General features: G+C 37.8%; 2 protein-coding genes, 1 long non-coding RNA gene and 1 pseudogene across 3 annotated transcripts in view; 3 read left to right on the top strand and 1 right to left on the bottom strand.

The window, feature by feature from the left end:
* The first annotated feature begins 810 nt into the window (after positions 1-810).
* Positions 811-5,264, top strand: LOC117157989 (tetraspanin-7). The gene is made up of 5 exons (XM_033336397.2): positions 811-1,024; positions 2,042-2,230; positions 2,486-2,656; positions 3,486-3,617; positions 4,017-5,264. The coding sequence occupies exons 1-5, from the start codon at positions 947-949 to the stop codon at positions 4,170-4,172; spliced, it is 726 nt and encodes a 241-aa protein (XP_033192288.1). The 5' UTR covers positions 811-946; the 3' UTR covers positions 4,173-5,264.
* LOC117157939 (uncharacterized) lies at positions 4,857-13,186 on the bottom strand. Its single transcript, XR_004464339.2, has 3 exons — positions 13,028-13,186; positions 12,693-12,828; positions 4,857-11,913 (listed from the first exon to the last, which is right to left on the bottom strand). It is a non-coding gene; the product is annotated as an uncharacterized LOC117157939 (long non-coding RNA).
* A 752-nt stretch (positions 13,187-13,938) lies between these two features.
* Positions 13,939-15,069, top strand: LOC117158065 (APOBEC1 complementation factor-like; annotated as a pseudogene).
* A 3,542-nt stretch (positions 15,070-18,611) lies between these two features.
* Positions 18,612-24,685, top strand: part of LOC117157935 (uncharacterized) — a 71,695-nt gene continuing 65,621 nt past the window's right edge. The window contains exon 1 of the mRNA XM_033336290.2: positions 18,612-18,881. The gene's annotated coding sequence lies outside the window, so the exon portion shown is untranslated. The remainder of the gene's footprint in view (positions 18,882-24,685) is intronic.

Here is a 24,685-nt window from a genome sequence, read left to right as displayed (position 1 = left end):
TGCTCTGAAGAGTATTCCTCGCAAGTTCACACTGTCCGTTACAATAACGCAGTACACTGAGTCAAGATGGTTCGTGTAGGTGCAACGAATTTTATACACTGTTTAACATGACATAATCGATAACATTTTATAATCGAATGATTAATTCTAAAAATAGGCAGATTTTACGGAGCCTTTGGTCAACGACCGTAACGAATAATGCAGGAGAGAACGAACACCGAGGGAGAAATCAATGACATTTCAAGATCAAGAAGATCATCTGGGACGGTTAAATAACAACTACTCCTTTTTCTATCGATGAAAGTTCTTAATGACGAAAAGATGGAAAACATACGACATTCCGGTGTATTATTCATTCAGACATGATTAGTTTTATTCTTATTTCTGTTTCATTAATCAATCAAACTATAAATAATAGGATATTGGACAAGTCAAAGGTGAATTTTTCTTTTTAATATTAAATCATCTATTCGCTAACAAGAAAACTACATACGCGTGACACGTTAATTTTGATAAAATTGATTTTATTTACAGATTCGTAATTTCAAACGATCATCTACATTTAGCTGTGTAATCTTCCAATAGAAAGTGTAAATTCTTTCTCATCTAATACGTGATCGCAAACTTTCGGACAGTAACCCGCATCGCGTCTCGAAAAAACTACGTGTAATTAAAGTTTTATCTATTCTAAAATAATTTTAATGCGGAAATCGCGTTCTGTTTTATTGGTAGAAGCTGTTAAAACAGGACGGACGGATGCTACAGAGCGCATGCACGGTTGGTGGGGCTAGCCACGCACGCAAACACGTAAACTCGTGCAATCCTGCTGCAAATCGATCGACTTCTCACTTGTTTCGAGAGTGTAGTGCGTAGTACACTCTGAAAATTGAATCGTAGGACACGACTTCGACTACGAGAATAGAAAATAATTCCAAAATCGATCGACATGACGAAGGATTGGGAAACGGTGGCCACGATGGCTTGCATGAAAGGCCTGCTGATGCTGTTCAACTGTATTTTATGGGTAAGAGGCTGTTTCTTTTGCTGTAATCCACCCTTGACACGTAGACTCGAGAAAACCTTAGAATACCTTTCACCCAACTGTTGCACGATATATTATCGTTTCGATGTCACAGCGTTATTCGAACGTCTTTCCCCATTCAACTCATCCTTATCCCATTCTTTTATCGTCCGTTATTATTACGTAGAAAGGACGTAGAAAGTAAGTTCGAAAGATGATGCAACAGTTTGAAAGTTGTTCGAGTCATTAGGGCACATGGTGATTTTTTCTGCGAACAAGAACATTTCAAAGAGAGTTTACCGATGTTTCGTGGAGATCTGGGACAAGTTTATGAGAAATTATCAATAAAAATTGAAAATCGATAGGCAAGGATACTTTGCGATAGTTTGAAATTGTTCGACAACGACTGAAAGTATCGGGGCTGTTAAAGATAAAATTACGTTTCATTAGCGTAACAGGAAAAGAGTGTATTCAACGAGTTTAGTATTTACACGATCAAGTTGGCATTTTAGTATAGAATTTGCTTACTTGGTTAAACTTAATATCGTTGAATATTTGTTATTTAGTTGGAAAAATAAACAAAATTTACTGCTTGGCACCAGCGAGATATCATTTGGTTTGTTATCGGTGTGTGTACGTTATTCGTGCTATCAGCATCCTGTTCTTACGTAGATGAACGTTATCGTCAACCTTATCGTAAGCTTTTTCCCTGACAAATCGTTAATCGTACAACATCTGCTCGAATTAAGCTAAATTAAATGAAACCCATTATTTTATTAAAAATAACAGTTACTATATAAGTAGAAAATAAAATATTTGTACATTGTACCAGTAATAATTGTATTATTTGGCGTTCTAATAATTAATTACTACAATCGTTACTTCAGAGAAAGATAGCAATTTGAATTACAACTCGACTGGACAAGATCCTCCATCTATCGTATAGTGCCATCTTTTTCCATTTGGTTTGATAGTACACATAAGTAAAATTTACGTAAATCATTTGTGTAAATCACTTAGGTATTTGGCATATTGCTACTGTGCATCGGAATTTGGATGCGAATTCAACTTCACGATTACATGGACGTAAGCCCTGAGAACAGCAGGGCAGCTTTATTGGCATTGGCTTGTCTGGGCGGTATTTTAACTTTGACAGCGACGCTCGCTTGCTGTTGCACAACTCGCGGCCATCCAGCCCTCTTATTCCTGGTAAGCGAATTATACTTACTTGCTATTTTGCTATTTACGGGAAATCTCTGTCACCTTTACCTCCACAAGTTGTGCCACTAATTGCATTTCAAACCGTATGAATAAATTTCTTGATTTCTACCGAACGCGTATCATCGATTCGATTAGAAAATCCGTTGTCCTTAAATACGTTGACTTGTTAAATCTATAATTAATCTATAATCACAGAATGGAATTTCACTTTACAAGCTATTTACTAAAAGATTTTGTTTGCAGTACGGCGCATTCTTAGCTATCGTTGCGTTACTGGAACTTGCGGCTGGTGCATCGATTTATGCTTACCGTACCAATTTAAATGAAAAATTCGACCACGATCTCAATCAAACAATGTCCGTCTATAGGCACGACGAAACTAAGACCATCCACATCGACACTATGCAGTCTACAGTAAGCGAACGTATATTTACTATTTACGAATGCAAAATAGCTACAGAACAAATTATTTCTCTTTAATTCTTTATTTTATTCAATATTACTCTCTTACGCTACGTAATTTATATTTATCGATACTTAAATTACCTACTTAATTTCATTATGTGACATATTATTTTACATAATAGGCATTCTTACAAAAATGCATCGTAGAAAACGGTAATTACCTACTATTTGTGTTGCCAGAGGTGTTTAAGTACACAGCTATCTGTGGCACTGATAGAAGCTAATGTACCATCCGTTCAATCAAATCAAGCCTAAAACGTATATCACTTCTTTTGAAGAACAAATTCTATAATTTTAATATTACGTACTATTTAGCAATGGTAGCTAGCGTACTTTTCCTGAACCATTAAAAGCAACGGAGATGTTTCGAGTAGTAAAATCCCTTACTAATGTATGAGAAACGTGGGAGCCATACGAAACACCGGGACAGCCGCCAAGAGATTGGTATATTGTATAGCAAAATAAAGAAAATTATGCGTATAAAAAAGTACACTTACTAAGAGACTCGTGTGGGCGGCAATATGGATCGCTAAAGGTACAGCGCTCGTTTTATCCTCGTGCTATTCAGAACTGAACCGAATGAAATAAACGGTATTTGGGCAGTGAAAGCTCGTAAGTGTAAGTTCTTTTAGACGCGGCAACAGGAAACAGGATCCGACACCTTCGTTTCTTCAAGAAATTGAACGATGAACAATTCGTCTGCACCTCGACGATCCATATTGCCGGCTCCACTATAAACAGACTGAATCGTTGCATAAGTGGCGGACTCTGATTTTAGTTGCAGTGCTGCGGTAACAGAGGTTTCACAGATTGGTCCGATATGTCTCCACCGATGGAAATTCCACTGTCTTGCTGCAAAGTGGCAGAAGATGTGTGTAACATTAATGACGTAAACGATATTTATACTCAGGTAAGATAAAAATGAAAGCGATATAGTAATAAGCGAAAGTTGTATAAAGGGGAAGAATCTAGAAATAACGATATAGAAATACAAATTACGTTGAGAAAGATTTTGTTCGCGTGCCACTTCGAACAACGCAACCTTGTTGTAACAAAGATATTTACGGACATACTTTGTTTCTTATTACTCGTTTTACATTGTCAGACAAAGTAAAAGAGTGCAAAAGTAACGCATCTACACGCAAGCATATTATATTATTCTATAACGAAACATTCCATCAGATAAGTAGTACGTATTATATGCATACGTACAAGGATTCAGGCACGTTTCTTATAATTTTAAGCTAATCATAGAAAAGACAATTTGTTCGAAGCAAACAGTTACAATAATTCAAATGAAAATTTTCAGGGCTGCTACACTCGTGTGTTACGACTGATAAACGGCAACATCGGCTTGGTCGCTGGAATAGCAGTCGGCGTAGCATTCTTTCCGCTTATAGGGGTCTTCTTAGCCTGTTGCTTAGCTAGCAACATTAATAAAGTCAAGTACGAGCAGGTTGCTTAGAATTTGCGCCGGTTGCAGAAAAGCTCGTCGTGTCGGTAAGAAAAATGCACAACGTTCGAAAGTTGTACAATTACAATTTGTAACAAATAGGCAAATACGAATCTCTCTTCCGTTTTTTACGACAACTGCTTTCGACACGTTCCATCTTACGCACACCGTTTGAGCTTCTCGCTCCAAGCGCGAACATGTATCTTGCTATTACTTCTTACGCTTATAAATACAGATACGTTGAAATTCTCAGCGATTCGAATGAAAAGTTCAACGTGGATCTGCACACTACGTAAAACGTGTTAAAGAGTTACACGTTTGATATTTTTCTCAGAATTTAATCATACCCATTCTTCGAAGAAACGGGCAATTGATAATTTTTTACATATTACAAGCGTCTACATGTTATTATTATCCGTATATGTTGTAAAAACCTTTTAAATATCTTTATTGTCATGTTGGATTCTCATAAAATTCTTATAAGAACATGTTAAATAGTTACTGCGTGCTGTGCATAGTTGCACAAGAAAGAAAACACAATCGTAGGAGAAGACGGGAATGAAGAATATCAAATACGATAAAATATGCGCGTTTGCATGAAGAAAGAATTCGCATTTCATGAAAAACAGATCCACGATTATCGAGGTTAATTAAAGAAAAAGATACGAGTTCTTCGATGCGTCTAATTAGCGCAAATTTGATTGTTTTTTTTTTTAATTAAGTCGATGAAAGGAACAAGTCGATAACTGCGTCTGATTGATGATCCTAATGTTTCGTTATGCAGTTAATCGCATAATAAATTGCCCATTCAGTCTTGCAACGATAAGAGCGCACAGAAAAACATACATAATTCTATAAAATAAACTGAAATATAATCCGACTAGATGGAACAGATCTTATTAATTGTTTAGATCATTGTGTTGAAAAATATTCTATCTAATAAAGCAGAGTAGACAATTCCAGGAAAACCTCAAATACGCTAGCACTTTCGAACAATGTAATTTAAAGGTATTTATATAAGGTAAATGAAACTACATGCATGTATGAAATATCGTGTAAGTATATATCTTTTCAAGAGTATATTTTATGGATATACCTGCATAATCTATACGCTCTTTTGTTATCATCGATAGTACCCCTACTTTTCCCTATTGTTTTATCATTTTGAGTGTAACTAATGAATTCATTTATCAAGTATCTTTAACCTTTAAATTAAGGAAATACAAATATAAAAAGCATAAACTAACGTCTGTAGCTCGGTACAGTTTAAAGTTCAGAAATTGTCAGAAAATATTTCGGAATATATTTCATTCGGCGCTTATATTGAACACGTTTGAAGACTAGAACGCAAAGTAACGTCCGTTTGATAAGTACAATTACGATCCGAAACATCAGTGTACCATAATGATCGATCGACGAATACGTATAACCAGATATAACTGGCAAGAGAAAATTCCGTTAATTACAGTAATACGCGAAAGGCTTGAAGATACAACTTCAAATTCTATTTTTATTATTAAACAAGACTCATGTTTACACTAATTTTTACCAACTTTTCTTTAGCTTTATACGTCACAGTGTTTATATTTTTAATAAAACCAAACATACTATTTACTACTATCAGTTTAGCGGTACTATTTAATAATAATATTTAGAGATTTAACGTAATTACTTTGTTCTGCTTGCGATAGTTGTTAGCTTACTCGTTAGTTGCGCGTATCAACTACGTCTAAAATGTTACATCGTTTGGCTAAAATTTCATTATTAATGGTTGATGATTTCCTAAATATAAAACAGGTGACGCGATTGCCTTGTGATGTATGTATGTATGTATGTATGTATGTATGTATGTATGTTTGTATGTATGTATATGTGTATGCATGTATACGCATATATGTTGGTATATATCTATCTTATAGCGAACATTTACCTCATAACGGTGCTACATTGTACCGCGAGACACGCGATCATAATTTTACCGTAATTCTATCAGACGAATTATTACCTGTTTCACATGGTATCTCCTTTCGATTACGATGGTATATTATCTTACAGCATTATATTTGTTCGGGATTTGAAGTGGCCATCAGTTTATGATTTGGACAGCACATCTCCCTTTTTTGAGAAAGTCAAATTTCGATTTGCCTTTCCCAAAAATGGGAGATGTGCTGTCCGAGCCATAAACTGACGACTCCAAATCCCAAACAATATCTTCACGTTAGAGAGGAAACAAACAAATAACTTATTTTTCGATAATTGTGATTTTCCCATCTTATACAGATATATATACGCATGTACGTGTATACGGATAAAAATATGTTCGAAAAATACTTTTATCATTTTGTATTTTTTCCGTTATCTTTTTTATTTCACTCCGTTCCGATTAATATTTCAGAAAATGGCAGAAACAGTTTTTTTCAGAGATACATCGATCTTTCTTGTTTTTACAACTTCGCGACATGTGTAATGTATATTTTTATGCGCATATAAATACATATATAAGTTGTTGCAGAGAATTATTATTCTTGAGAGCTATATTGTACGTCATTTACGTCTATACAATATTTAATGGAGAAATTAAGATCATTCGATTATATGTCACACACACCCACACACGCACGCACACACACACACACACAAACACACACATACACACTATAAACATATATGAAAAACATTCTGTTTTCTAACATTCCATTTCGTTACATAGGTTATAGATTATATTTCTAGATGGTCCCGGGAAACTCTTGTTAAGCGTTAGATAAACTACCGTGGAGTTTTAGTCGGTAAGTCCGACACTACCCCGCTGCTTCCCAGAAGTACGGTGGGGTGTCCATGACGATTTCCCCACGTAAAAAAAAAAAGAAAAAAAAGAAAAAAAAAGAAAAAAGGAAAAGAAAGAACTATATTTCTAGATATACATATGCACGTAGTACATTGATCTATATTTAGTCACATAAGAAAATAAGAAGACAAATTTTATCATCAATTTTATCATTTTGCTTTTTTGTTAAAAGGACACGACTATGTTTTACGTGCTTTAAAAACAGCTTACTATAGTTTTATCTTTACAGTGTTCGTATTCGTATTCGTATGTAGTTAAACAAAATTCCATGTACGTAGTATACAGATGTTTCTCGTCTAAATGTTTCCGTCTCCTAAAATGTTAAACAAGTTTAGACTAATATATTAAAGAAACGAATTGTTAACCGAACAAAAGTGATTGTCAATTGTACATTGTTCAATTATACGCATACGATAAGACTTATTTGATGTATTGTTTTACAGAAATTTGAAAAATTATTTACGTTAATATACGATATACCGTGCGTTTTAAAATGTGCAAGAAATTTGATATACATAAATCCTCTGTTTCTGCACAGGCGCTATCTAAAGCTCAAATTAAACGAACATCGTCGCTCACAAATAGACACAAACAGATTTCACATATAGATAAACTATTAAATCTTATAAATAACAAAAAAACAAAATATACATGTATTTATTATATTCGTATTATATTCAAATATTTCAAAATATATATACATGTACATATTATAATATATGTATAATTATATTTCAATATAATAAATATAGTATTTCAATATATTTAACCCGTCGTCTTTAACCCTTTCGCTTCGAGCGCCGCATATAGGCGGCGACCACGCGACGACTCCTGAGTCCGGCACCCTGTATATCCGGCATCCAAATGATGCATATACAAGTGCTATCTGTAGTGAACAATATATTTTTTCGTTATCGGCAGAACATTTTGATTTCATTGACGTGTTGGATTAATCATTCCTTAAAGTTACTCATTGTTGAAATCACGCAATATATTTCAAACATTCAAACGATCGTATACTGTTTCATGCTAAAAAATCTATTAAATCCATTGACAGTGAAACGGTATTTCATATACGGTTTTTACAAGAATTATTGATATTTAAGACTTAGGAGAACGTACATACAGCAACCACACACACTGTGCGTATTTCCGGCGCGCGTTTCCGTTCAGTGACAGTACTTCGGCGGACTGGACTACCGCAGCGAAAAGGTTAAGCCCGCATACTGGTTCGTTTCTGACTGATTTTAAGTAATTTTTCATTTTTCCCATATATATATATATGTAGTACCGTAAATATAATATTATATTGATGATTTATTTACGATGAATGAATTTTACAGATGTTGATTAATCACAATAACTTATTATGGTCTAGACAACGCAAGCGTTAATTTGTAACTCTCGTCACAACGGATCCAACGCTCTCTCTCTCTCTCTCTCACGCGGACCACACTCTCACTTCTTGATTTGCGTTCTCTGACTCCTCAAAATGGTATTGCCCGCTCTTCAATCTTCTTTGTCTTCTCTCGGAGATGACCCCCCACTATGCTCGGATCACGCCACCGTCGCGCCTATGATCGCATATGCACCTTCCGTGTGTATGTGGAAAAAAACGGACCGAAGGCGAATCGACGTTTCTGGAACTATACGCTGGTCGCTACATTGTATGCATTTCGCCGGTCCTATACGACGATCTGTCTGCGGCAATGCATTATACTATCCCGGTATCTTTTAGGTCTTTTGTCCACGATACTACATATATACTATAATGGCTCACTCTACTGACTCATTCGCTCGCCGTTTGAATTAAATGATCTTTCTCATTTGTCTTGCATCACAATTTTTTGACCCTCACAACGTTTTATAATAGTGTTGACAATATACAGAAAAAATATATAGTCTTTGTTTTTGATACGCCAGTGTCACGTATCATTGTTGCTTTGTTGTTGTATCATGTTGCTTTTCATTAAAATAAATATACCATTACTAGGTGCCCTTTTTAACATACCGATCCGTATCCTTATAATTTTTTAGAATCTTCAAACTCAAAATGTCGCTTCAAAACAGAAAACGAAGAGCAATTTGAGAAACACTATCGCGCTATGAGTGTGAAAATTGTGACGTGGGCCTATGTGTTGTACCGTGTTTTAAAATATATCACACTCGATTGTATTATTAATTATTAAAGTAGATTATTAAAGTTAAAGTATATGCATCGTATCTTTAAGGAAAATTATAACTTAATTATCAAAGACTTCGTTCCAATGTGCTTCCGTAGAAAAAACAGCATTGCAGTGCTGTATCGTTTACGCGTAATTCGCGTCAAACTATATCGTACAGAGAAACAGCCCCGTAACAGAGAAACAAAATACAACTGTACCTAAGAGGTTAAGAACACTAGGCGGAATGCCGCCTAAGCGTTCTAAAATTTGTCTCGTACGTTTCATCGGTCGAAATCAATGTAGAAATATAAACTGCATTCATTGCCCGCCTTTTAGAACATACATGACATTATTATTTTAGGTTGATTATTAATTTAGGTTTTAGGTTAGAATATGACACGTATAAGTAAGAATGCAATGAAATTCAAAAGAAGAGTAATCTTTAAAAAACAATCCCTAAAAGTATCTATTTTATAGAGAAAGACGATAAAAAGTTTTCTAATATTTAAAGTATAAATTCGACAGAAAATTTCGGATTTAACGAACAAACCAATAGTAAGGAACTTGATTAATTTTCTTAACTAATTTCACTTGTCTTTCAATCCTTCGATATTTCCTATCAAGTCGAACCCATTCCCATTATTTCGACTCTTATTAAATTCAAGCAAAACCGTTCTATTCTCTGATTAAGTATCGAAACTTTGTCAAAAACTTCTGCTCCTTTCTTTCAAGCTGATTGATAAAAGTAGGCAAATTTCTCTAACGGAGAACCTGGATCAAATTCATTTTACGCTTGGACGTCCGACATTTTATGGTTAGAGGGTCGACACAATCAGTAATTACGGAGGTTAAATTACAGAGAAGCCCTTTGCCCCAGGACGGAATTATTTAAGTGAAAGGAATCGAACGTAACGATCAAGTTACGGTCTCTTTTGTTTACTTTACTTCCTCACACTTAAATAATACAATTAAAAATAAAATTAGTAAGGTTAATAGAATGATTAATTCACTTCATAAAATTGATACTGATTTCGAAAGAAAAATCATATTGTTATCAGTTCGCGGTAATAGCGCTCTTGTTGGAAATAATTACTCATGCAGCAAATAACCGCGATCAGTTGAATGAAACAGAAACAGAGCATAGAACAGACAGGCGGGCTACAAATATTAAACGGCATGGCAATATCTAACATCTATCCGTCGATCAGTCGGGTTTAATTAAATCATGTTTTCAGCAATGGGCGTATTATGTTTCAAAGAAGCGAAGTGAGGTTATCGTATTGGCAAGTAGAATTAAGATAAAATCCTACTAATCTTCCTACAAACTTCTATTCTATATATTATACAAAACATTTTGAAATCTGCACTTTGTAATGCTAACGAGACACGATTATCGTAATTAATAATCACTGATTATATCGGTAAAATTTGAAACGCATCTCAAAACATATATAAAAATTATGAAATACTAGAATTATACATTTCGCAAAAGTCACTAAAGTATATAAACAGTCAAACATTCAGTATATTAATAAGCCACAATATACATACATCGATCGTGGAACCATCTTTACCACTAATTGTACGTTTAAAACTATTGTTCACGCTGTCCACTATTTTTCGCTTACCGCTGATCAAGGCATCGTAGCAACGTTCGCTATATTGTGGCCATATTCAGTATTTAAATTAATATACAGAAAGAGAATAACAATAAAATCAAATAAAGAGAATAGGAAAGTTCCCATAAAATTATGAAATAAAAAGAAAGTAAAAACAAGTGCTTTCCTATCTTACTTCGTATAATCGCGAATCGTAAAAGTTTGTTTTTGCCAAAAACTACAATTTCAAACTTTCGATAAGAAGCGGTTAAGGCGATAAAAGTTAAGACGTGAAAAATTAAGATGATAAAAATTCACGCGTTGAAAAGTACCGACAACTAATAAAGTTGAGAACACAGGATCGCAGTCTTGCCAATAAAACAAGTCGCTTTACCCATTCTACCTTATCCATAAGACGTGGTCGCGCCGATGATACCGACCGATATCTTACGATTACAATACGAATATGTCTAATAATTGTTCGTCCTAACGTACAATTAAACGCCTTTTATATCGTTTAATATCGTAAGATAAACTTCAAGAAATGCAATGACAACTTTTTAAGCTTTTGAGAATTGAGAAAGATATTTTACTCGAAAAGAGCTACAAGATAAAAAGCTATGTCATCTTTACTCATACAGAAATCAATGAAACTATTTAATGAAGCTAGCTACGATCGTGATTAAATATTCAAATATTTATATTTTATTCATACGCGTACTTATATCTGTATGAATATATTTGTCTTCATTCATGATCATTCGTAATTAATTAATCAATTATTTACATTACACAGCATTATTCATGCTGATAAAAATCGCGATGTGCAAGAAGATCTATCCTGAACTAGTAAATAAAACACACAGAAAGAAACACACGTACTACCACTCACGGGTATAATAAATACCTGCGGTCACTTTGTCCGTAAAAAATTCTACGTGATATAACCAGTCGTCCATGTCGATTTGGATCTTTCGTCCTACGACATGATTGAGCGACTGGAGGGACAAAAAAGCATGCGACTCGCAGTTACACACGAAGAACGATGTCGACGATGTTGATGTACTTCAGAAGAAACCATCATGAAGGCTGTCATCCTGGAAGAATTATCAAACCTTATAATGAAAGTACAGGTTCTGTAATATCTGTAACAAAAGATGGAACAATATATATACCGTTTATTGTTGAAGACAATATTTTATACTTTATAATTATTACGTTATAAGCAAATATAATAAATACAATAATACGTCGCGAACAACGGAAATTGACAGTCGCGACAAGTCGTAAACAAGTCTATCGTATCGAATCAACAAATTTCCGAATATTATAAAACATGTATTTTTACATTGAACATTAACGAATACTCTGAATGCAATTAGAACTGATTTTACTATGATTATACTGCGTGTTGCCGAATTAATTATTATCCACTTACCACAGACAGTACGCTATATTATATCAAGAATACAAAAACATAAATATTAAAATCATAACAAGAATACGAAAGAAAATGTAGTATTTTCTACTATTATCAAATATGTATATGAATATTTCATAATACGATCGATTTGTAACAATTATCTATCAAATCGAATGTCCGCCATTATAGGTTCAAATGCTTCGCGTATAATATGACTTCATTCTAATAAAACATGGCGCGCTTCCACTGACAGTTAAACAAAGCTGCGCAATACGAAAAAAACGAGATGCGCAGAGCCTGTTCAAACCTGTCTGTGATAATGTACTTTCTCGAATGTAGTGAAACCTATCGAAAAAGTTGAAATAACAATTTGTCATAGTCGATTTACGAGTAACGAAGCAAAATGAAAATGTAATTTGAATTTCTTATTCAAATGAAACAAAAGCCAGAAAAGAAAACGTATGCATACGTTTGCCTTCTTTAAAATAAATGAAATATTACCACGTTTCGACGAACAGTTATCACATTTATCATCGATCGCTGCGATGGCGCCGTCTTGACTTTCATCTCGTTTTTTCGAATTTCGCAGTATCCCTCTATTAATGCTCCGAAGTTTCCCTCGCAACCAAGCAATAATCTGCACAAAAGAGGAAATATTAAAATAGAATGAAACAATCAAGGTTAAATTGCATCTTGAAAGCTTGATATTCGAGCTACCGGTACATGACAAAAAAAAGAAAAAAAAGAAAAAGGGAAAAGAAAGACGATCGAAGAAAAAAAGATAATCAAATACTAGAGTACGAGGAATTTTAGTAAATTATCGAATAACAATGTACCTTAGTTAAACGAAGTTTACAGTAGCGTGTGTTTCCGTGGTGGAAGGACGATTATGAAAGCATTTGCTACGCAATAAAATAATCAACACCTATCGCGGAGTGACACTAAAACACGTCTAACCGCTTCTACTTTCGACATTAGACTGACCCCCCGGCTGCACCATTGTTTACTTAGGTAATTTCAATTGGTAAGGAGTGGGGAGGGGAGGCCCTCTGGCAGGTCAAACGTATATATACATATACTTGGGCGACAAGAGTCGTTATATTCCTGGAAAGGATATATCTTCGATAGTGAGGGTATTATGTTTCAAATAAAGAAATAATACGTTAAACTGATTGTGAAACGCGAAGATGCGCGTAGAAAGTAAACACGTAAGTAAAGTAAGCGTAAGCTAATACAATCTACATGAACAAAATTTATGAATTCGAAACCTGGATATCAACCTGGCGTGTCATAATGTAATTTGATTAAATAAAATTTGTTGAAAAATGGAAAAGATAATAAACGGATAATAAATAAAATGAACAGAGATTGTCGGTTAGGTTTGTTACCAAGTTCACAGTCGATGACTTTCCTATTATAATTATCTACTTAGAATTAATTAATTCTTATGGTTTTCAGAGGTCAGAATTGTATTTATATTCTCATAATGCTAATTTCCATAGTAATTCCATAGTGAGCATAAGTAAGTCTACAACTAATCTATTTACTTGTTTAACGCTATAGACTATAGACAATGTGAAATGTAATATAGGATGCGTGTTCTCTCTCCTGTGATGTACATATGTATATCTATACCTGCATTTTCAACTCGAGTTAACTGTAGATGTTTTTGCTATCTTCTTCTATCTGAGAACATGTAGCTGTATTGGCAGTAAGACGCTTCGATCACTGCGATTGGTCTATTTGAGGAATAAAGTTCCATCACACGAGTATATCAACGGATTCTGTATAGTTGTGTGAGTAAGCAAAAGGAAGAGGGGAATAAGGAAAAAAGCTTAGGAGGATCAGTTAGTTCTCGACAGTCTGCTTATTTAGATCGTTTTTTCGTTGTGCATAAATTTGTGATAAAAGTTCTTATTTCGCTTCATAATGGATATAACTAAGAAAACGCGGGAAAATGCTGTGGAAGAGTGCCAGTTGATGACCAGATTGTTGGAAATGTTGCAAGAAACGAAACATGAATTGATGCATGAAAATGGACAACGCCGCTTAACTGCTTGAGAAATCATTCGTGGTGAAAAGCAACGCGTGAAAGATGCTGAAATTGTTTCTTGGCCGTTTTCCACGAGATTGTTACGAGGTGGAATTAATACCGATGCTCGAAACAGTCGGTCGTTTGATCGGATTGCGATTGATTTTTTGGAACAACTCGCGGATATGCATTCGCCTTATTCAATGATTCAAAAGTAGCGAGAAGCGCATGCGCAAAATATGACAGTTATGAAATCAGATATGGACATCGTACCGGCGTCGTTAAGTCGGTTGATAATCACCGGCTTTTCTTTGGTGGTGCATCCAAGAACAAATGAAAGGAAGAATTTCTACATAAGTTGAACAAGATCCTCGAGGGTATCACTGATATCTGTCTGTATCCAAGTGTACATGACAAAACGTTGAATCGTGGATTCATATTCGTCGAGTTCAAAGATCATAGAGCAGCCGCGATGACAAGACGAAAGTTTAAAAACATCGTGGACACGAACGCCAAAGATGTACTCGATATAACCTCGATGCATACAACCGTTTTACAAAATTTCATTAGAGAAAAGTTTAGCGTTACTTCTTACTCTAACCGTTTGCGCGCAGCGAATGAGCTCATTTTTATGTATAAAGTAAGTGTATACGATCACATTTATTTATATTTGTTTCTATTTCCCGAACGTATTTTTTTCATTTTCTGATTATCTATTGTCTGTTTCTTGCATTTTCTTAGATAACTATTGTTAGACAAGCCCATATTCTGTCCGAATATCACGGAGAATCAATGCCAACGAAGCAAAACGCTATGGTTGTTGCATGGACAAAGACTATCAACTGATAGCTTTTACGTTCCAGGATTTTGGTGAGTATACCAAATGGGAATATCCAGTTAATTTTTGCGTAATTCAACGCACGATACGTTCTTCGCAAATGTAATTGATAACAATAACAATAACAATAACAATAACAATGACAATGACAATGACAATGACAAATGACAATGACAATGACAATGACAATGACAATGACAATGACAATGACAATGACAATGACAATAACAATAACAATAACAATAACAACAATAAGAACAACAGTAACGCGACAAGGCACCGAGTCGACAGTTTTTCAATTTCGATACGTGTACTGAATGAAGCACTTTTTATTGCGACCTTTGTCGCATTTCTCTCTCCTTTTAACCGTGTATTCGCGCAAAGGAAATATCGTGGTCTTTGTCCACTGCCAATCAGCGCGGTAATCAGTCATACTCTTTTTTAAATTCCCAAACAAATGATGGCCACGTTAAACAAGCGAGAGAGAGAGAGAGAGAGAGAGAGGGGGGGGGGAAGTTAAACAGGCAGGATGCATCTTGTGGATTAATATTAAAGAAACACATGTAGATGACAGATTCTCGAAGCCACAGGTTTCATACATGCACATAGAAGCGGAGTTGCATTCGATCACGTCTTTTTGTAGAAACTTCAATTTTTCGAAGTTACGCGTACAAAGAAATAAAGGTTCGATCTATTCGCGAAGTGATAACGTTGCAACTTTGTAGCCAAATAGAGAAATTTCAATGTTATACGAACGCGCAAGCCTTTAGAAAAAATAAGAAAACTCTTTCGATCGCGTGAACGCCAACGGGCAAAATTTATTTAAACCTTGGATGTTTTATCAAGCCACGAATACTGCAAAAAAAGGGCACGCTATATAAAAGGGCACGGAAAACACGTTGTTAAAGAAACGATGTACATGGCAACAAATAAACGTGCCGAAAACACACTGAAGCGCATCGCGAGCTCTTTTGATGGATTGCCACGCAAGATTGATCTATTCCATCTACGGAAGGCCCGGCAAAATAAATGGAAAAGAAGTTAGAAGATTTAAATGAAAAACTTTCGAGGATAGCAACAGAATCGATTCACCAGGCAGTTTCTATTTGGTGCTAGAAATCGTTTCGAACACCTAACCTAATTTTTAAGATTCGAGCAACTTTAAGGCGAAAAAGCGATACAAATGGGAAAATAAAATTACATTGTGGCGGTAAAATTCCTGCGTTTTCGGATGTTGGTGTTAATACAAGCTGAAATTTTTGGAGATTGAAATTGGCAAGAGTAATAGAAAAGAATAGCAATGAAATTAATAATAAAATTATCTCGCAATCATCCTTCCGAAGAGATAATATAATACATTACGCATATTTGGATTAAAATATTTGTCGGAGATGGAAGGACAGCAGGATTTCCGTCGAGAATGCTGGGGAAAACTCCCAGTACCATAGTCAAGATTTTTATGTTTAAGCAATAAAAATAAGAAAATAACTTTTAATGTTCCAACCTGGCGTTATGACGATGGATTCGGGTTTAAGGTGACATAACGGGTCACTAGATGTAGCTACGGTCACGGGAGGGACGTGTACCTGACACAGGTACGGAATGATTATATGGCTCTCCTTAAAAACAAAGACTGACCCGAGAAGTGGGGACAGGAATATATAAGGACAGTTTCATTTGGATTGGCAGAGAGAGCTTTGTTAGTTAGTCGTTGTACGAGTTGCGGACTGAGTTATCGAGAAGTTACCCGACCCGATTATTACACTGATACTTGCCATCCCGTGGACCGTGGATTCGTTAACAAATCTGAAGCCATTGTCACTAGCTTCGGGAGTACCTAATCGCCGTGACTAACCGCACTTTTTGTAACAACCACCTTATCGTAATAAATCGCATTCGTGTCGTACCGCATCCATGGCTAATTCCCAAGAAGATACATCGGCCGTCCACAATCTTACACCCGATGAGACTCCAACATATTTACAGGTACACACGTAGTCAATGAGTGCTTAAAAATTCGTAAGAATATCCTTCAAATGGATTAAATACGTATGTAACGTATCGCGCTTTTATCTCGTTTGTGGAAAGAATGCATGTATCCAATTTATTTCACATTATCTCTCATTTATAAGGGAAATCTGGCCCATCGGTTCGTCTTTTTCTCATTCACGTTCTATAAAGTATGAAAGTTCCCAAGTCGAAAATTATGTACACTACGTTGAGGAAAAGATAAGTTGCAGAGTGCTGTCGATAGTCACAGGTAAACGAAAGAGAAAGAGGGTACTGTATAGGTGCATGGTCTTTTGATGGATCGTCTGGTGCGATTTGCGATCCAGTGGATCGGATCAAGAGCGGAAAGGGCCGCCAAGGCTAAGTGTAAGAGAGGAGGGTGGCTAAAGGAAGATGATAGAAGGAGGAGAGGGCGTACACTTTCAAACGAACGTCTGTCTCCAGGGGGGTGGGGTGGGGTGGGGAGGGGGGTTACAGGTGGTTGTTACTGGAAGAAAGAAAGAAAGAGAGAGAGAGAGAAAGGAATGCGTCGAAGAAGGTGGCTGAATGAAAACGGTACGACGAAAAAAGCTGCTGGGGAAAACCGCGCACGAAATGCACGCAATTTCATTACCGACAGAGCTTCGTCGAACCTAACTCGAACAACGAAGTACAAAATGCACGCGTCAACTCGTGGAGCGTTTCATCCCTTTCACCGTTTATATCGCACGCGAACGCTCGATATCGTTGTTCCACGAATGAATTTGCTCTCATACAAAACGAAAAGTAAATTACCGTGTAACCTGCAATGGACATGGAGTAGCGCGATACCAAGTATCTCTCGAACTACTGATTGCGGAACGATTCTCGAACAATCATCGGCCGATATTCGTGTGAAGCGTGCGCTAAACAACAGTCACACAGAATCTCCTCGGATCAATCGGACGATCAACGACTTATCAACGAGACGCGCAGAGTGGATCGTTACGGACAAGACAATTCGGACGAGCGACAAATTATCGATCGGTTATTAGATACGATCGATAATTATTAACGCGAATCAACGTTCGATATAGAAATGTAGATGGTGCTGCAAATTGTAAAATAAAGAGGGTTCGTCGTCGTTGAGGATACTAGGAGCAACCTCTTTTGACAATTATAAGAATTAATCGAGGACAGGTTTGGGCAGACGAATGCAAAAGGGAAAAATATTTCTCGCCAGTTGTAACGAAGACACGAGGAATTATACGATACGAACGAGCCGGTACGGTCGAACGAAATTAAAATCATTGCGGCCCAATGGGCCAAACGATGTAAACCGTGCTAGCACGAGGATACCGAGGATGCCAGAATTTAACCGCGCGCGCCACCCCGTAGATGAGAGCAGCGTTCGATGGTAGGATGCAGAATGGGTGGGCAGAAGGGGATGAGGCGAGGTTTTGCAAGCTCGTGGCGCCACTTGCGTGGCCTCCCCAACGTTTGAAAGGGGTGAAGGGTCGTGGGGGCGGAGGGTTGGTTGCAAGCCTCGATTCTAGGCTTCAGTCAGTCGTGCGAGGAGCGGGACTCGCTAGGGTGGAAGGCTCGTTGCGACCGTTCTGGTCACCCTTGCCTCGGGACAGACTCCACCTGTTTATCATTCCGTCGCGTAAACCAACAATAGACGCACCGTGTGAAACGCGAAACGTGGGCAGAAATGTCGCCGACGTCGATCAAGAGAAAGAATCGCGGGCTGATCGAACGATACACGAGATAATCGTCGTTGAAAAGGGGTGGATGGAGTGCCGGCAGCCTAACCAGTGATTTCGGCGTGATAAGCAGCTTAATTGATCAGGTGCGATATATATCGAGAGCACTTAACTGTGATATGCGCTCTCTCCCCTCCTCCACCCTCCCTCCCTCCCTCCCTCACATCCTCTCATTGTCTCTCTCTCTCTCTCTCTCTCTCACTCTCTCACTCTCTCTCTATCTCTAACTCACTCTCTTTCTCTCTTCTGTGCTACACGTAACACACGTTATACTAACTAGCACGAATCCTTCTCTCCGTATCTGTCTGTCTCTCGTTGTTTCTCGTTCACGTTGCTCTCGCTCGCTTTCTCTTTTCGTATCAGTAGTGGCCTCTTTCTGTGTCTTCCTGCAACAATTTTTGTCTCCCTTTCTCTGCATCTTTGTCCTTCTCGTTTTATCCGTTGTTCGATCTTCTTCTCTGTCTGTCCTAGCTATCTTGTCTCCTCTGTTTTGCGCCTCACCCTATTCTCTGACCTTCTCCGTGTTCCGGCCACTCGGCTGATTAACCGTGAAACAGGGTGATTAGGAACGCGACGGCACGCGCACATACGTAAACGCGCATACATTGTAACGGATGATAGTGGATGGAAGACGACGGGGTGCAACGTGACCTCGTGGCGAATGTTCTTCTTTTCATGCGCGAGTCGGTCGGTAAGAGCGCCCGACCAGCTTTGCCAGGCCGTTCTTCTCTTTCTTTTGCTCTTCTTTTTTTCGCTAACAGGACGACAGTTCTATGTATACGGCTCGCTACTTCCATCGAGCGATCAAGCTCTTTCTTACGTTCTGAACGCGATACCCGCACTCTCGTGAATATTCGACCAGCAAGTTGTGCTTTGTGCATCTTCCAGCGTAACGTTCTTTCAACCGAAACCTCGTCGTTCGTTTTAGTGCGCCTGTTTTAAAACCTGTTGTCGTGGACACGTTGTCTGTGAGCGAATGTCTGTGAACAGATGTTGGTGCATTTGGGAAAATCGGACGAAGTTCGACGTTCGCCTTGAAAGTTTTTCGAAAAACGCGATTCCACCACGAGAATTATACGAGAGAATTTAAATTCGTACGAAAGTCGTGGGATTTGCGTTGATCGAAGATCGAGGGGAAAAATTGTTCCCAGTCATGCAAGAATCGAATAAAACTGTTTCCTAGGCGCTTAAAGGCCATCGTGTACGTAACAAAAAGCTAAAAGTGAAGTTCAAGGTAAACGTTAATAAGGTTAACGTACGTGTTCGTTCGATACTCGAGGATAACGATACGCTTTGACACGGAAAATGTCTTCCGCCTTCGAGTACTCTTGCTTCTTACTTGTAAACTTTGATAGATACATAGGGATAAAAAGTCGACGTTGCATAAAAAATCATCGAAATCGTTGTTATCAAGAACAGAAGTTTGCTTACTTGGAGAAAATGTGTCTTACGAGAAAAAAATACGTAAAATTTGCGTTATTCGTTTCGTAAGACATAACTTCGAAGACCACAGAAAAATTAATCAACGGAAACAAAATAAATAGATAAAGAGGAATTAAATAAAAATAAATGGTAATTTGTGATACTTAATAGAAATAGTGGTCGTAAATAAACGTAGAATCAGAATTTGCTTACGAGTGGGTGGAACAAACTAAGATAAGGCAAACGTTGGATAAAATTATTTTTCCTTTGGTAGGACGCGTTCCTAATCAACTCTACTCCGCATTTCTTCCATCTCGTAGTTTCATTTCCATCTTCTTCGGTCACCGTCCGAAATCCCTTCTATCTCGATCGACGAACTTGGTAAACGAGATCCGAAAGCTCAGCACACGTCTTGCGAAATAGCGGAGTTTATGGTCTAGTCAGAGCGAGTAGGATCGATATTTAAGGAAAAAAGAAGCATACGCGTGAATTCCTGAATTTAAGGCCAGCACAAGCGCAGATATATCGTTCTTTTCCTTTTTCTTTCCTCTTTTCTTTTTATTCCCCTTTTTATTTCCTTTTTCTTTCTTCTTTTATTTTCACTACAATGCAGCGAAGGTATCCTTTATCCTCAAATTAAATTCTTTAAATATTCACAGGGTCCGTTTCAAAGATCGATTTCAAACATTTTTCTCATATTTTATTCATCGAGACATTCTCGGCCATGTAAAAGTGTCGAGATTAGCCAATTACCACACTTTTGCCATCTTTCATCGGAAAGTTCAAATATTTGATCCAAAAATCTACCTACCTTGCAACGCAAGTTTGACGCAAGTAGACTAATAAAATCCACAGATTTCGTATACATGAAATTCTTACGTTAAAAGGTTTTAAATCTTCCCTCAAACGTTTACTTAGACTTAGGTCGAAGATACGCATGAAAGCGACCAGCATTTTGTTGGAGTTGTAATTTCCCAAACAGATTCAGAAAAAGAAACACAGATCGTAATTCAACCGATTAATCGTTCGTTTCGTATTTTACGTAATGTAAAATAGACGTATTAATTAAAGGTATCCCGGTCCGTTTGTCCGTAGCGGCCACTACTTGCAGCGACTCAATTGCTCACTTGCTTCATCGTCTGGATCGTCTTGATCGTCTTGATCGTTTTGATCGTTTTAACACTTTTCCACCCTTGAATCAGCATCGAATCGAATCAGCATGGAATTGAATCAGCATCGAATCGAATCAACATCGAATCGAATCAACAGGCCAAGCTCGACGGTTACGAATAGACGGAGTTAAAGCTCGATCTAAACGCGAAACCGGCGATACGCGCGTATTTCAAGCGCAGCGATTAAATTTCAAACTCGATCGGGCGTGGCGTAAAACATCGATTCGTGATTTGAAAAGCATTTTTTGTTTTCGCCTGTCTGCCTCGTGTACGCTCGTCCGATGGATCGACCGAACATTCGAGCTCGAGGGTCATTCGAACTCGATATCTCGTCAGCACGAGTACATCGCTGTCGATGTGCTAAATGATTTTAAAAAGAAGAAAACGCGCGATGTCTCGCGCAGCTGGTTCACGTGCACGAGCAATCGACACAAAAGAAGAGGAACGCAAGGCTCGCGCCTCCTGGAATTGCGAAATATCGACGAAAAAATACCCATCTTCGTTCTATGCTGGCTCTCTCTGCCTTGTCTCTAATAGTTGGACGAACAGGGTCGACGCTTCCGCGTGTCAGTTGCTTTACCGCTGCAAACCAATCTGACAGTTTTTTTCGTCGCGTATCGCCGTCCATTAAATCAGACGTACGTCCACGTGTAGATAAACAGACTACAATTCCATTTTAAACGGCTTCGTCGCTGAGAATAAAACTCGGCGCAACTTGCAGAAGAAAGCCGAAGAAGAAGGAAAAGTAATCTATGCAGAATATAAATTTTATTAGAAATATAAGCGAAGAAGGCGATTCTCGAATCGTCGAATCTCAAAGTTTCGTTTTATCTGCTTCCTTTTATTCTCTCTACGTCTGAAAATTCCGTCTTCCACGTATTCGTGGAGCACGACGAAAGTGGCAGTCGATGTTGATCGAAACTGATACGATCCTTACGATACGATTAAAGATTAGAAGTTAATCGGAAAAAATACAAATTACCAATTACCATCGAAACGCGTTAATCGCCTAAATATGGTTGGCTGAACCATCGTGGAATTCAGCCAACTCGCAGAGCAAACAGCAGGTATCTCAGCGAGTATACACAATGATTACTCACAACAAAGTAAAAGTCGCGAGGAAGGACGATCGATGCCGATGAAGAACTAGATAAAGGAGAGAGATGGAAATACGAAATTCTAGAAACGCGAGTATCGACGAAACGACGAACGGGCAAAAGAAAACTGAAAAGTTGCAATTCACAGGAGAATGTATCCGCTGTGGTGTGACGGATGTCGAGCTACACGGTGCAAAGCAGCGCCAACGATATTATCCGCGTACACCCTTTGTTAAGCCAGCTGCGTCCATTTCGTACACGTATGTATAACTTTGCACCCATATACGAGTACAGCTAGCTAGTACAAGGTTGCACGCCTAAAACGTGCTGCGCGCCCTAAGCTCTCTCGGTCTACTACACTGCGTTTTAACTATACACCGCTTTCCATCCTACACGTACCTATGCAGAAAGGTACGTATTTGTTACAAGCACTGGACATACGCGTAGACGACAACGTGGCCATTGCGGTTAAGTATCCTGTTCGAAGAATCTTTTAGCATCGACCTGATCGTGATTCGCAATTATCCAAAGTATCCGCATATCGTAACGCGGTTAATAATAATCCGGTTATTTCGTTACGAATAACTGGATCGATGTACCGTTTAAACGGTGTAAGCAAACGCAGAGAACGAACGTCTTAGCTTCTTTCCCAAAAAATGTATCGCCATAAGGTAACTTTTTAAGAAAAAATTCGAACAGTTAGATCATCGAATTCAATGTCGCCCGAGCGTTCAAAGATTCGTAATCAGATGGAAGCATAGAGAAGCCAAGCGAGCGGCGGCCTGGCGAATGAACGTTCCCTCGTGAAAACACGCTCGTGTCACGCTACGATACGAGAATCCTCGATGACTCGATTTCGATTCGCAAAAAAAAAAAAAAAGAAATAATGCCACTACCACCGGACCACCTGCTCTCCGTAGCTTTTAAAAGCGAACTTGCGGGAATAATGGCTTCCTAACGTAAAGCCGGGACGCGTCCAACTTTGAAATAAAGAGGCAAGAACTTTCAGCTGCCAATATTTTCGCGTAGCTGCGGCACATCTTAATAACCTAAACGCAAGATCCTGGTAATGTCGTACAGACGAGTAAAGCCACCGACATTTTCCACAGCGTACACGGGTATTTCATTTGCGAACGATAAATTTCCCCGAACCGAACTGCGTCTATCTTCTTCGAGTTTTATTTTTTATCATCGTTCGTTCTTTCCATCTTTCTCTCTTTCTTTCTTTGCGAATACTAATCAACGTAATTGCTTCCAGAGCTCGCACGTGCAGGGAAATTCATATAAATTTGCTATTTACGCGCGTATTGTTTCCACATCGACCGTATTTGCCGTATAAAAATCATAGACACGCTTTAGTGATGAAACGCACGGCATTGTACGTTTTATTTCTCGTTACATTCCGATAGTTGGATGACAAAAGCAAGTGCAAATCTTACATAGGCTAAAGTGAAATGCATATGCAGCCATATTGTATATGCATATGCATATGCAAATGCAACCAAGGTCATAAAATGACATTTCTGTTTATTCTTTAAAAAGGAGTGGAGAGAGAGAGAGAGAGAGAAAGTTGAGGGAAAGGAAGAAATAGTTTATCCTATTCTAGTCGGTAGAAACTTTCATCACACCATCCCTAAAGATAGGATTGTCACGTAAATTCAATATCAGACAAAACTATAACTACTACCACTACACACACACACACACACACACAAGCGCGCAAACTATCGAGTAGATCGGAAGCGTTCAGCGGTTAGCGGTTACAAGTGGAAGATTGAAAAAACGTTGGAAAGAAGTTATCATCGCGAGAAAAGCTATTTACACGAGCATGAACTGCTCGTTAAACGTTGATGCAGTGCATGTATCGTAGCTGTGTTGCATTTCCTATACATACAGTGTACGCGTGACACATATACACTAGCATTAGTGGCTATCGTCCATTCGTTTACGAAAGTAGAATCAGGAAACATCGGATATCGTTGTCGAGCATGGAGAGATCGAGCGTTTACTGAACGCCAGATACACAACCTCGATCACCTACCCGGTCGACAAACGATCTACCCACCGATGTAAATCCTCGTTTTCCAGACCATAAGCTGAATAATTATTAATTAATAAAGTTGGCCTGGTGACACAGTAATTCGTATACCGTTTCTCATCCCATCGAATCAAATTTTACCAATTAGAAAATCAAACTAG

This window comes from Bombus vancouverensis, chromosome 6, assembly GCF_051014615.1.
Source record: "Bombus vancouverensis nearcticus chromosome 6, iyBomVanc1_principal, whole genome shotgun sequence".
NCBI classification, from domain to species: domain Eukaryota; kingdom Metazoa; phylum Arthropoda; class Insecta; order Hymenoptera; family Apidae; genus Bombus; species Bombus vancouverensis.
The sequence above is the reverse complement of the archived record's forward strand: the minus strand, read 5'-3'. Positions and strand labels throughout refer to the sequence as shown.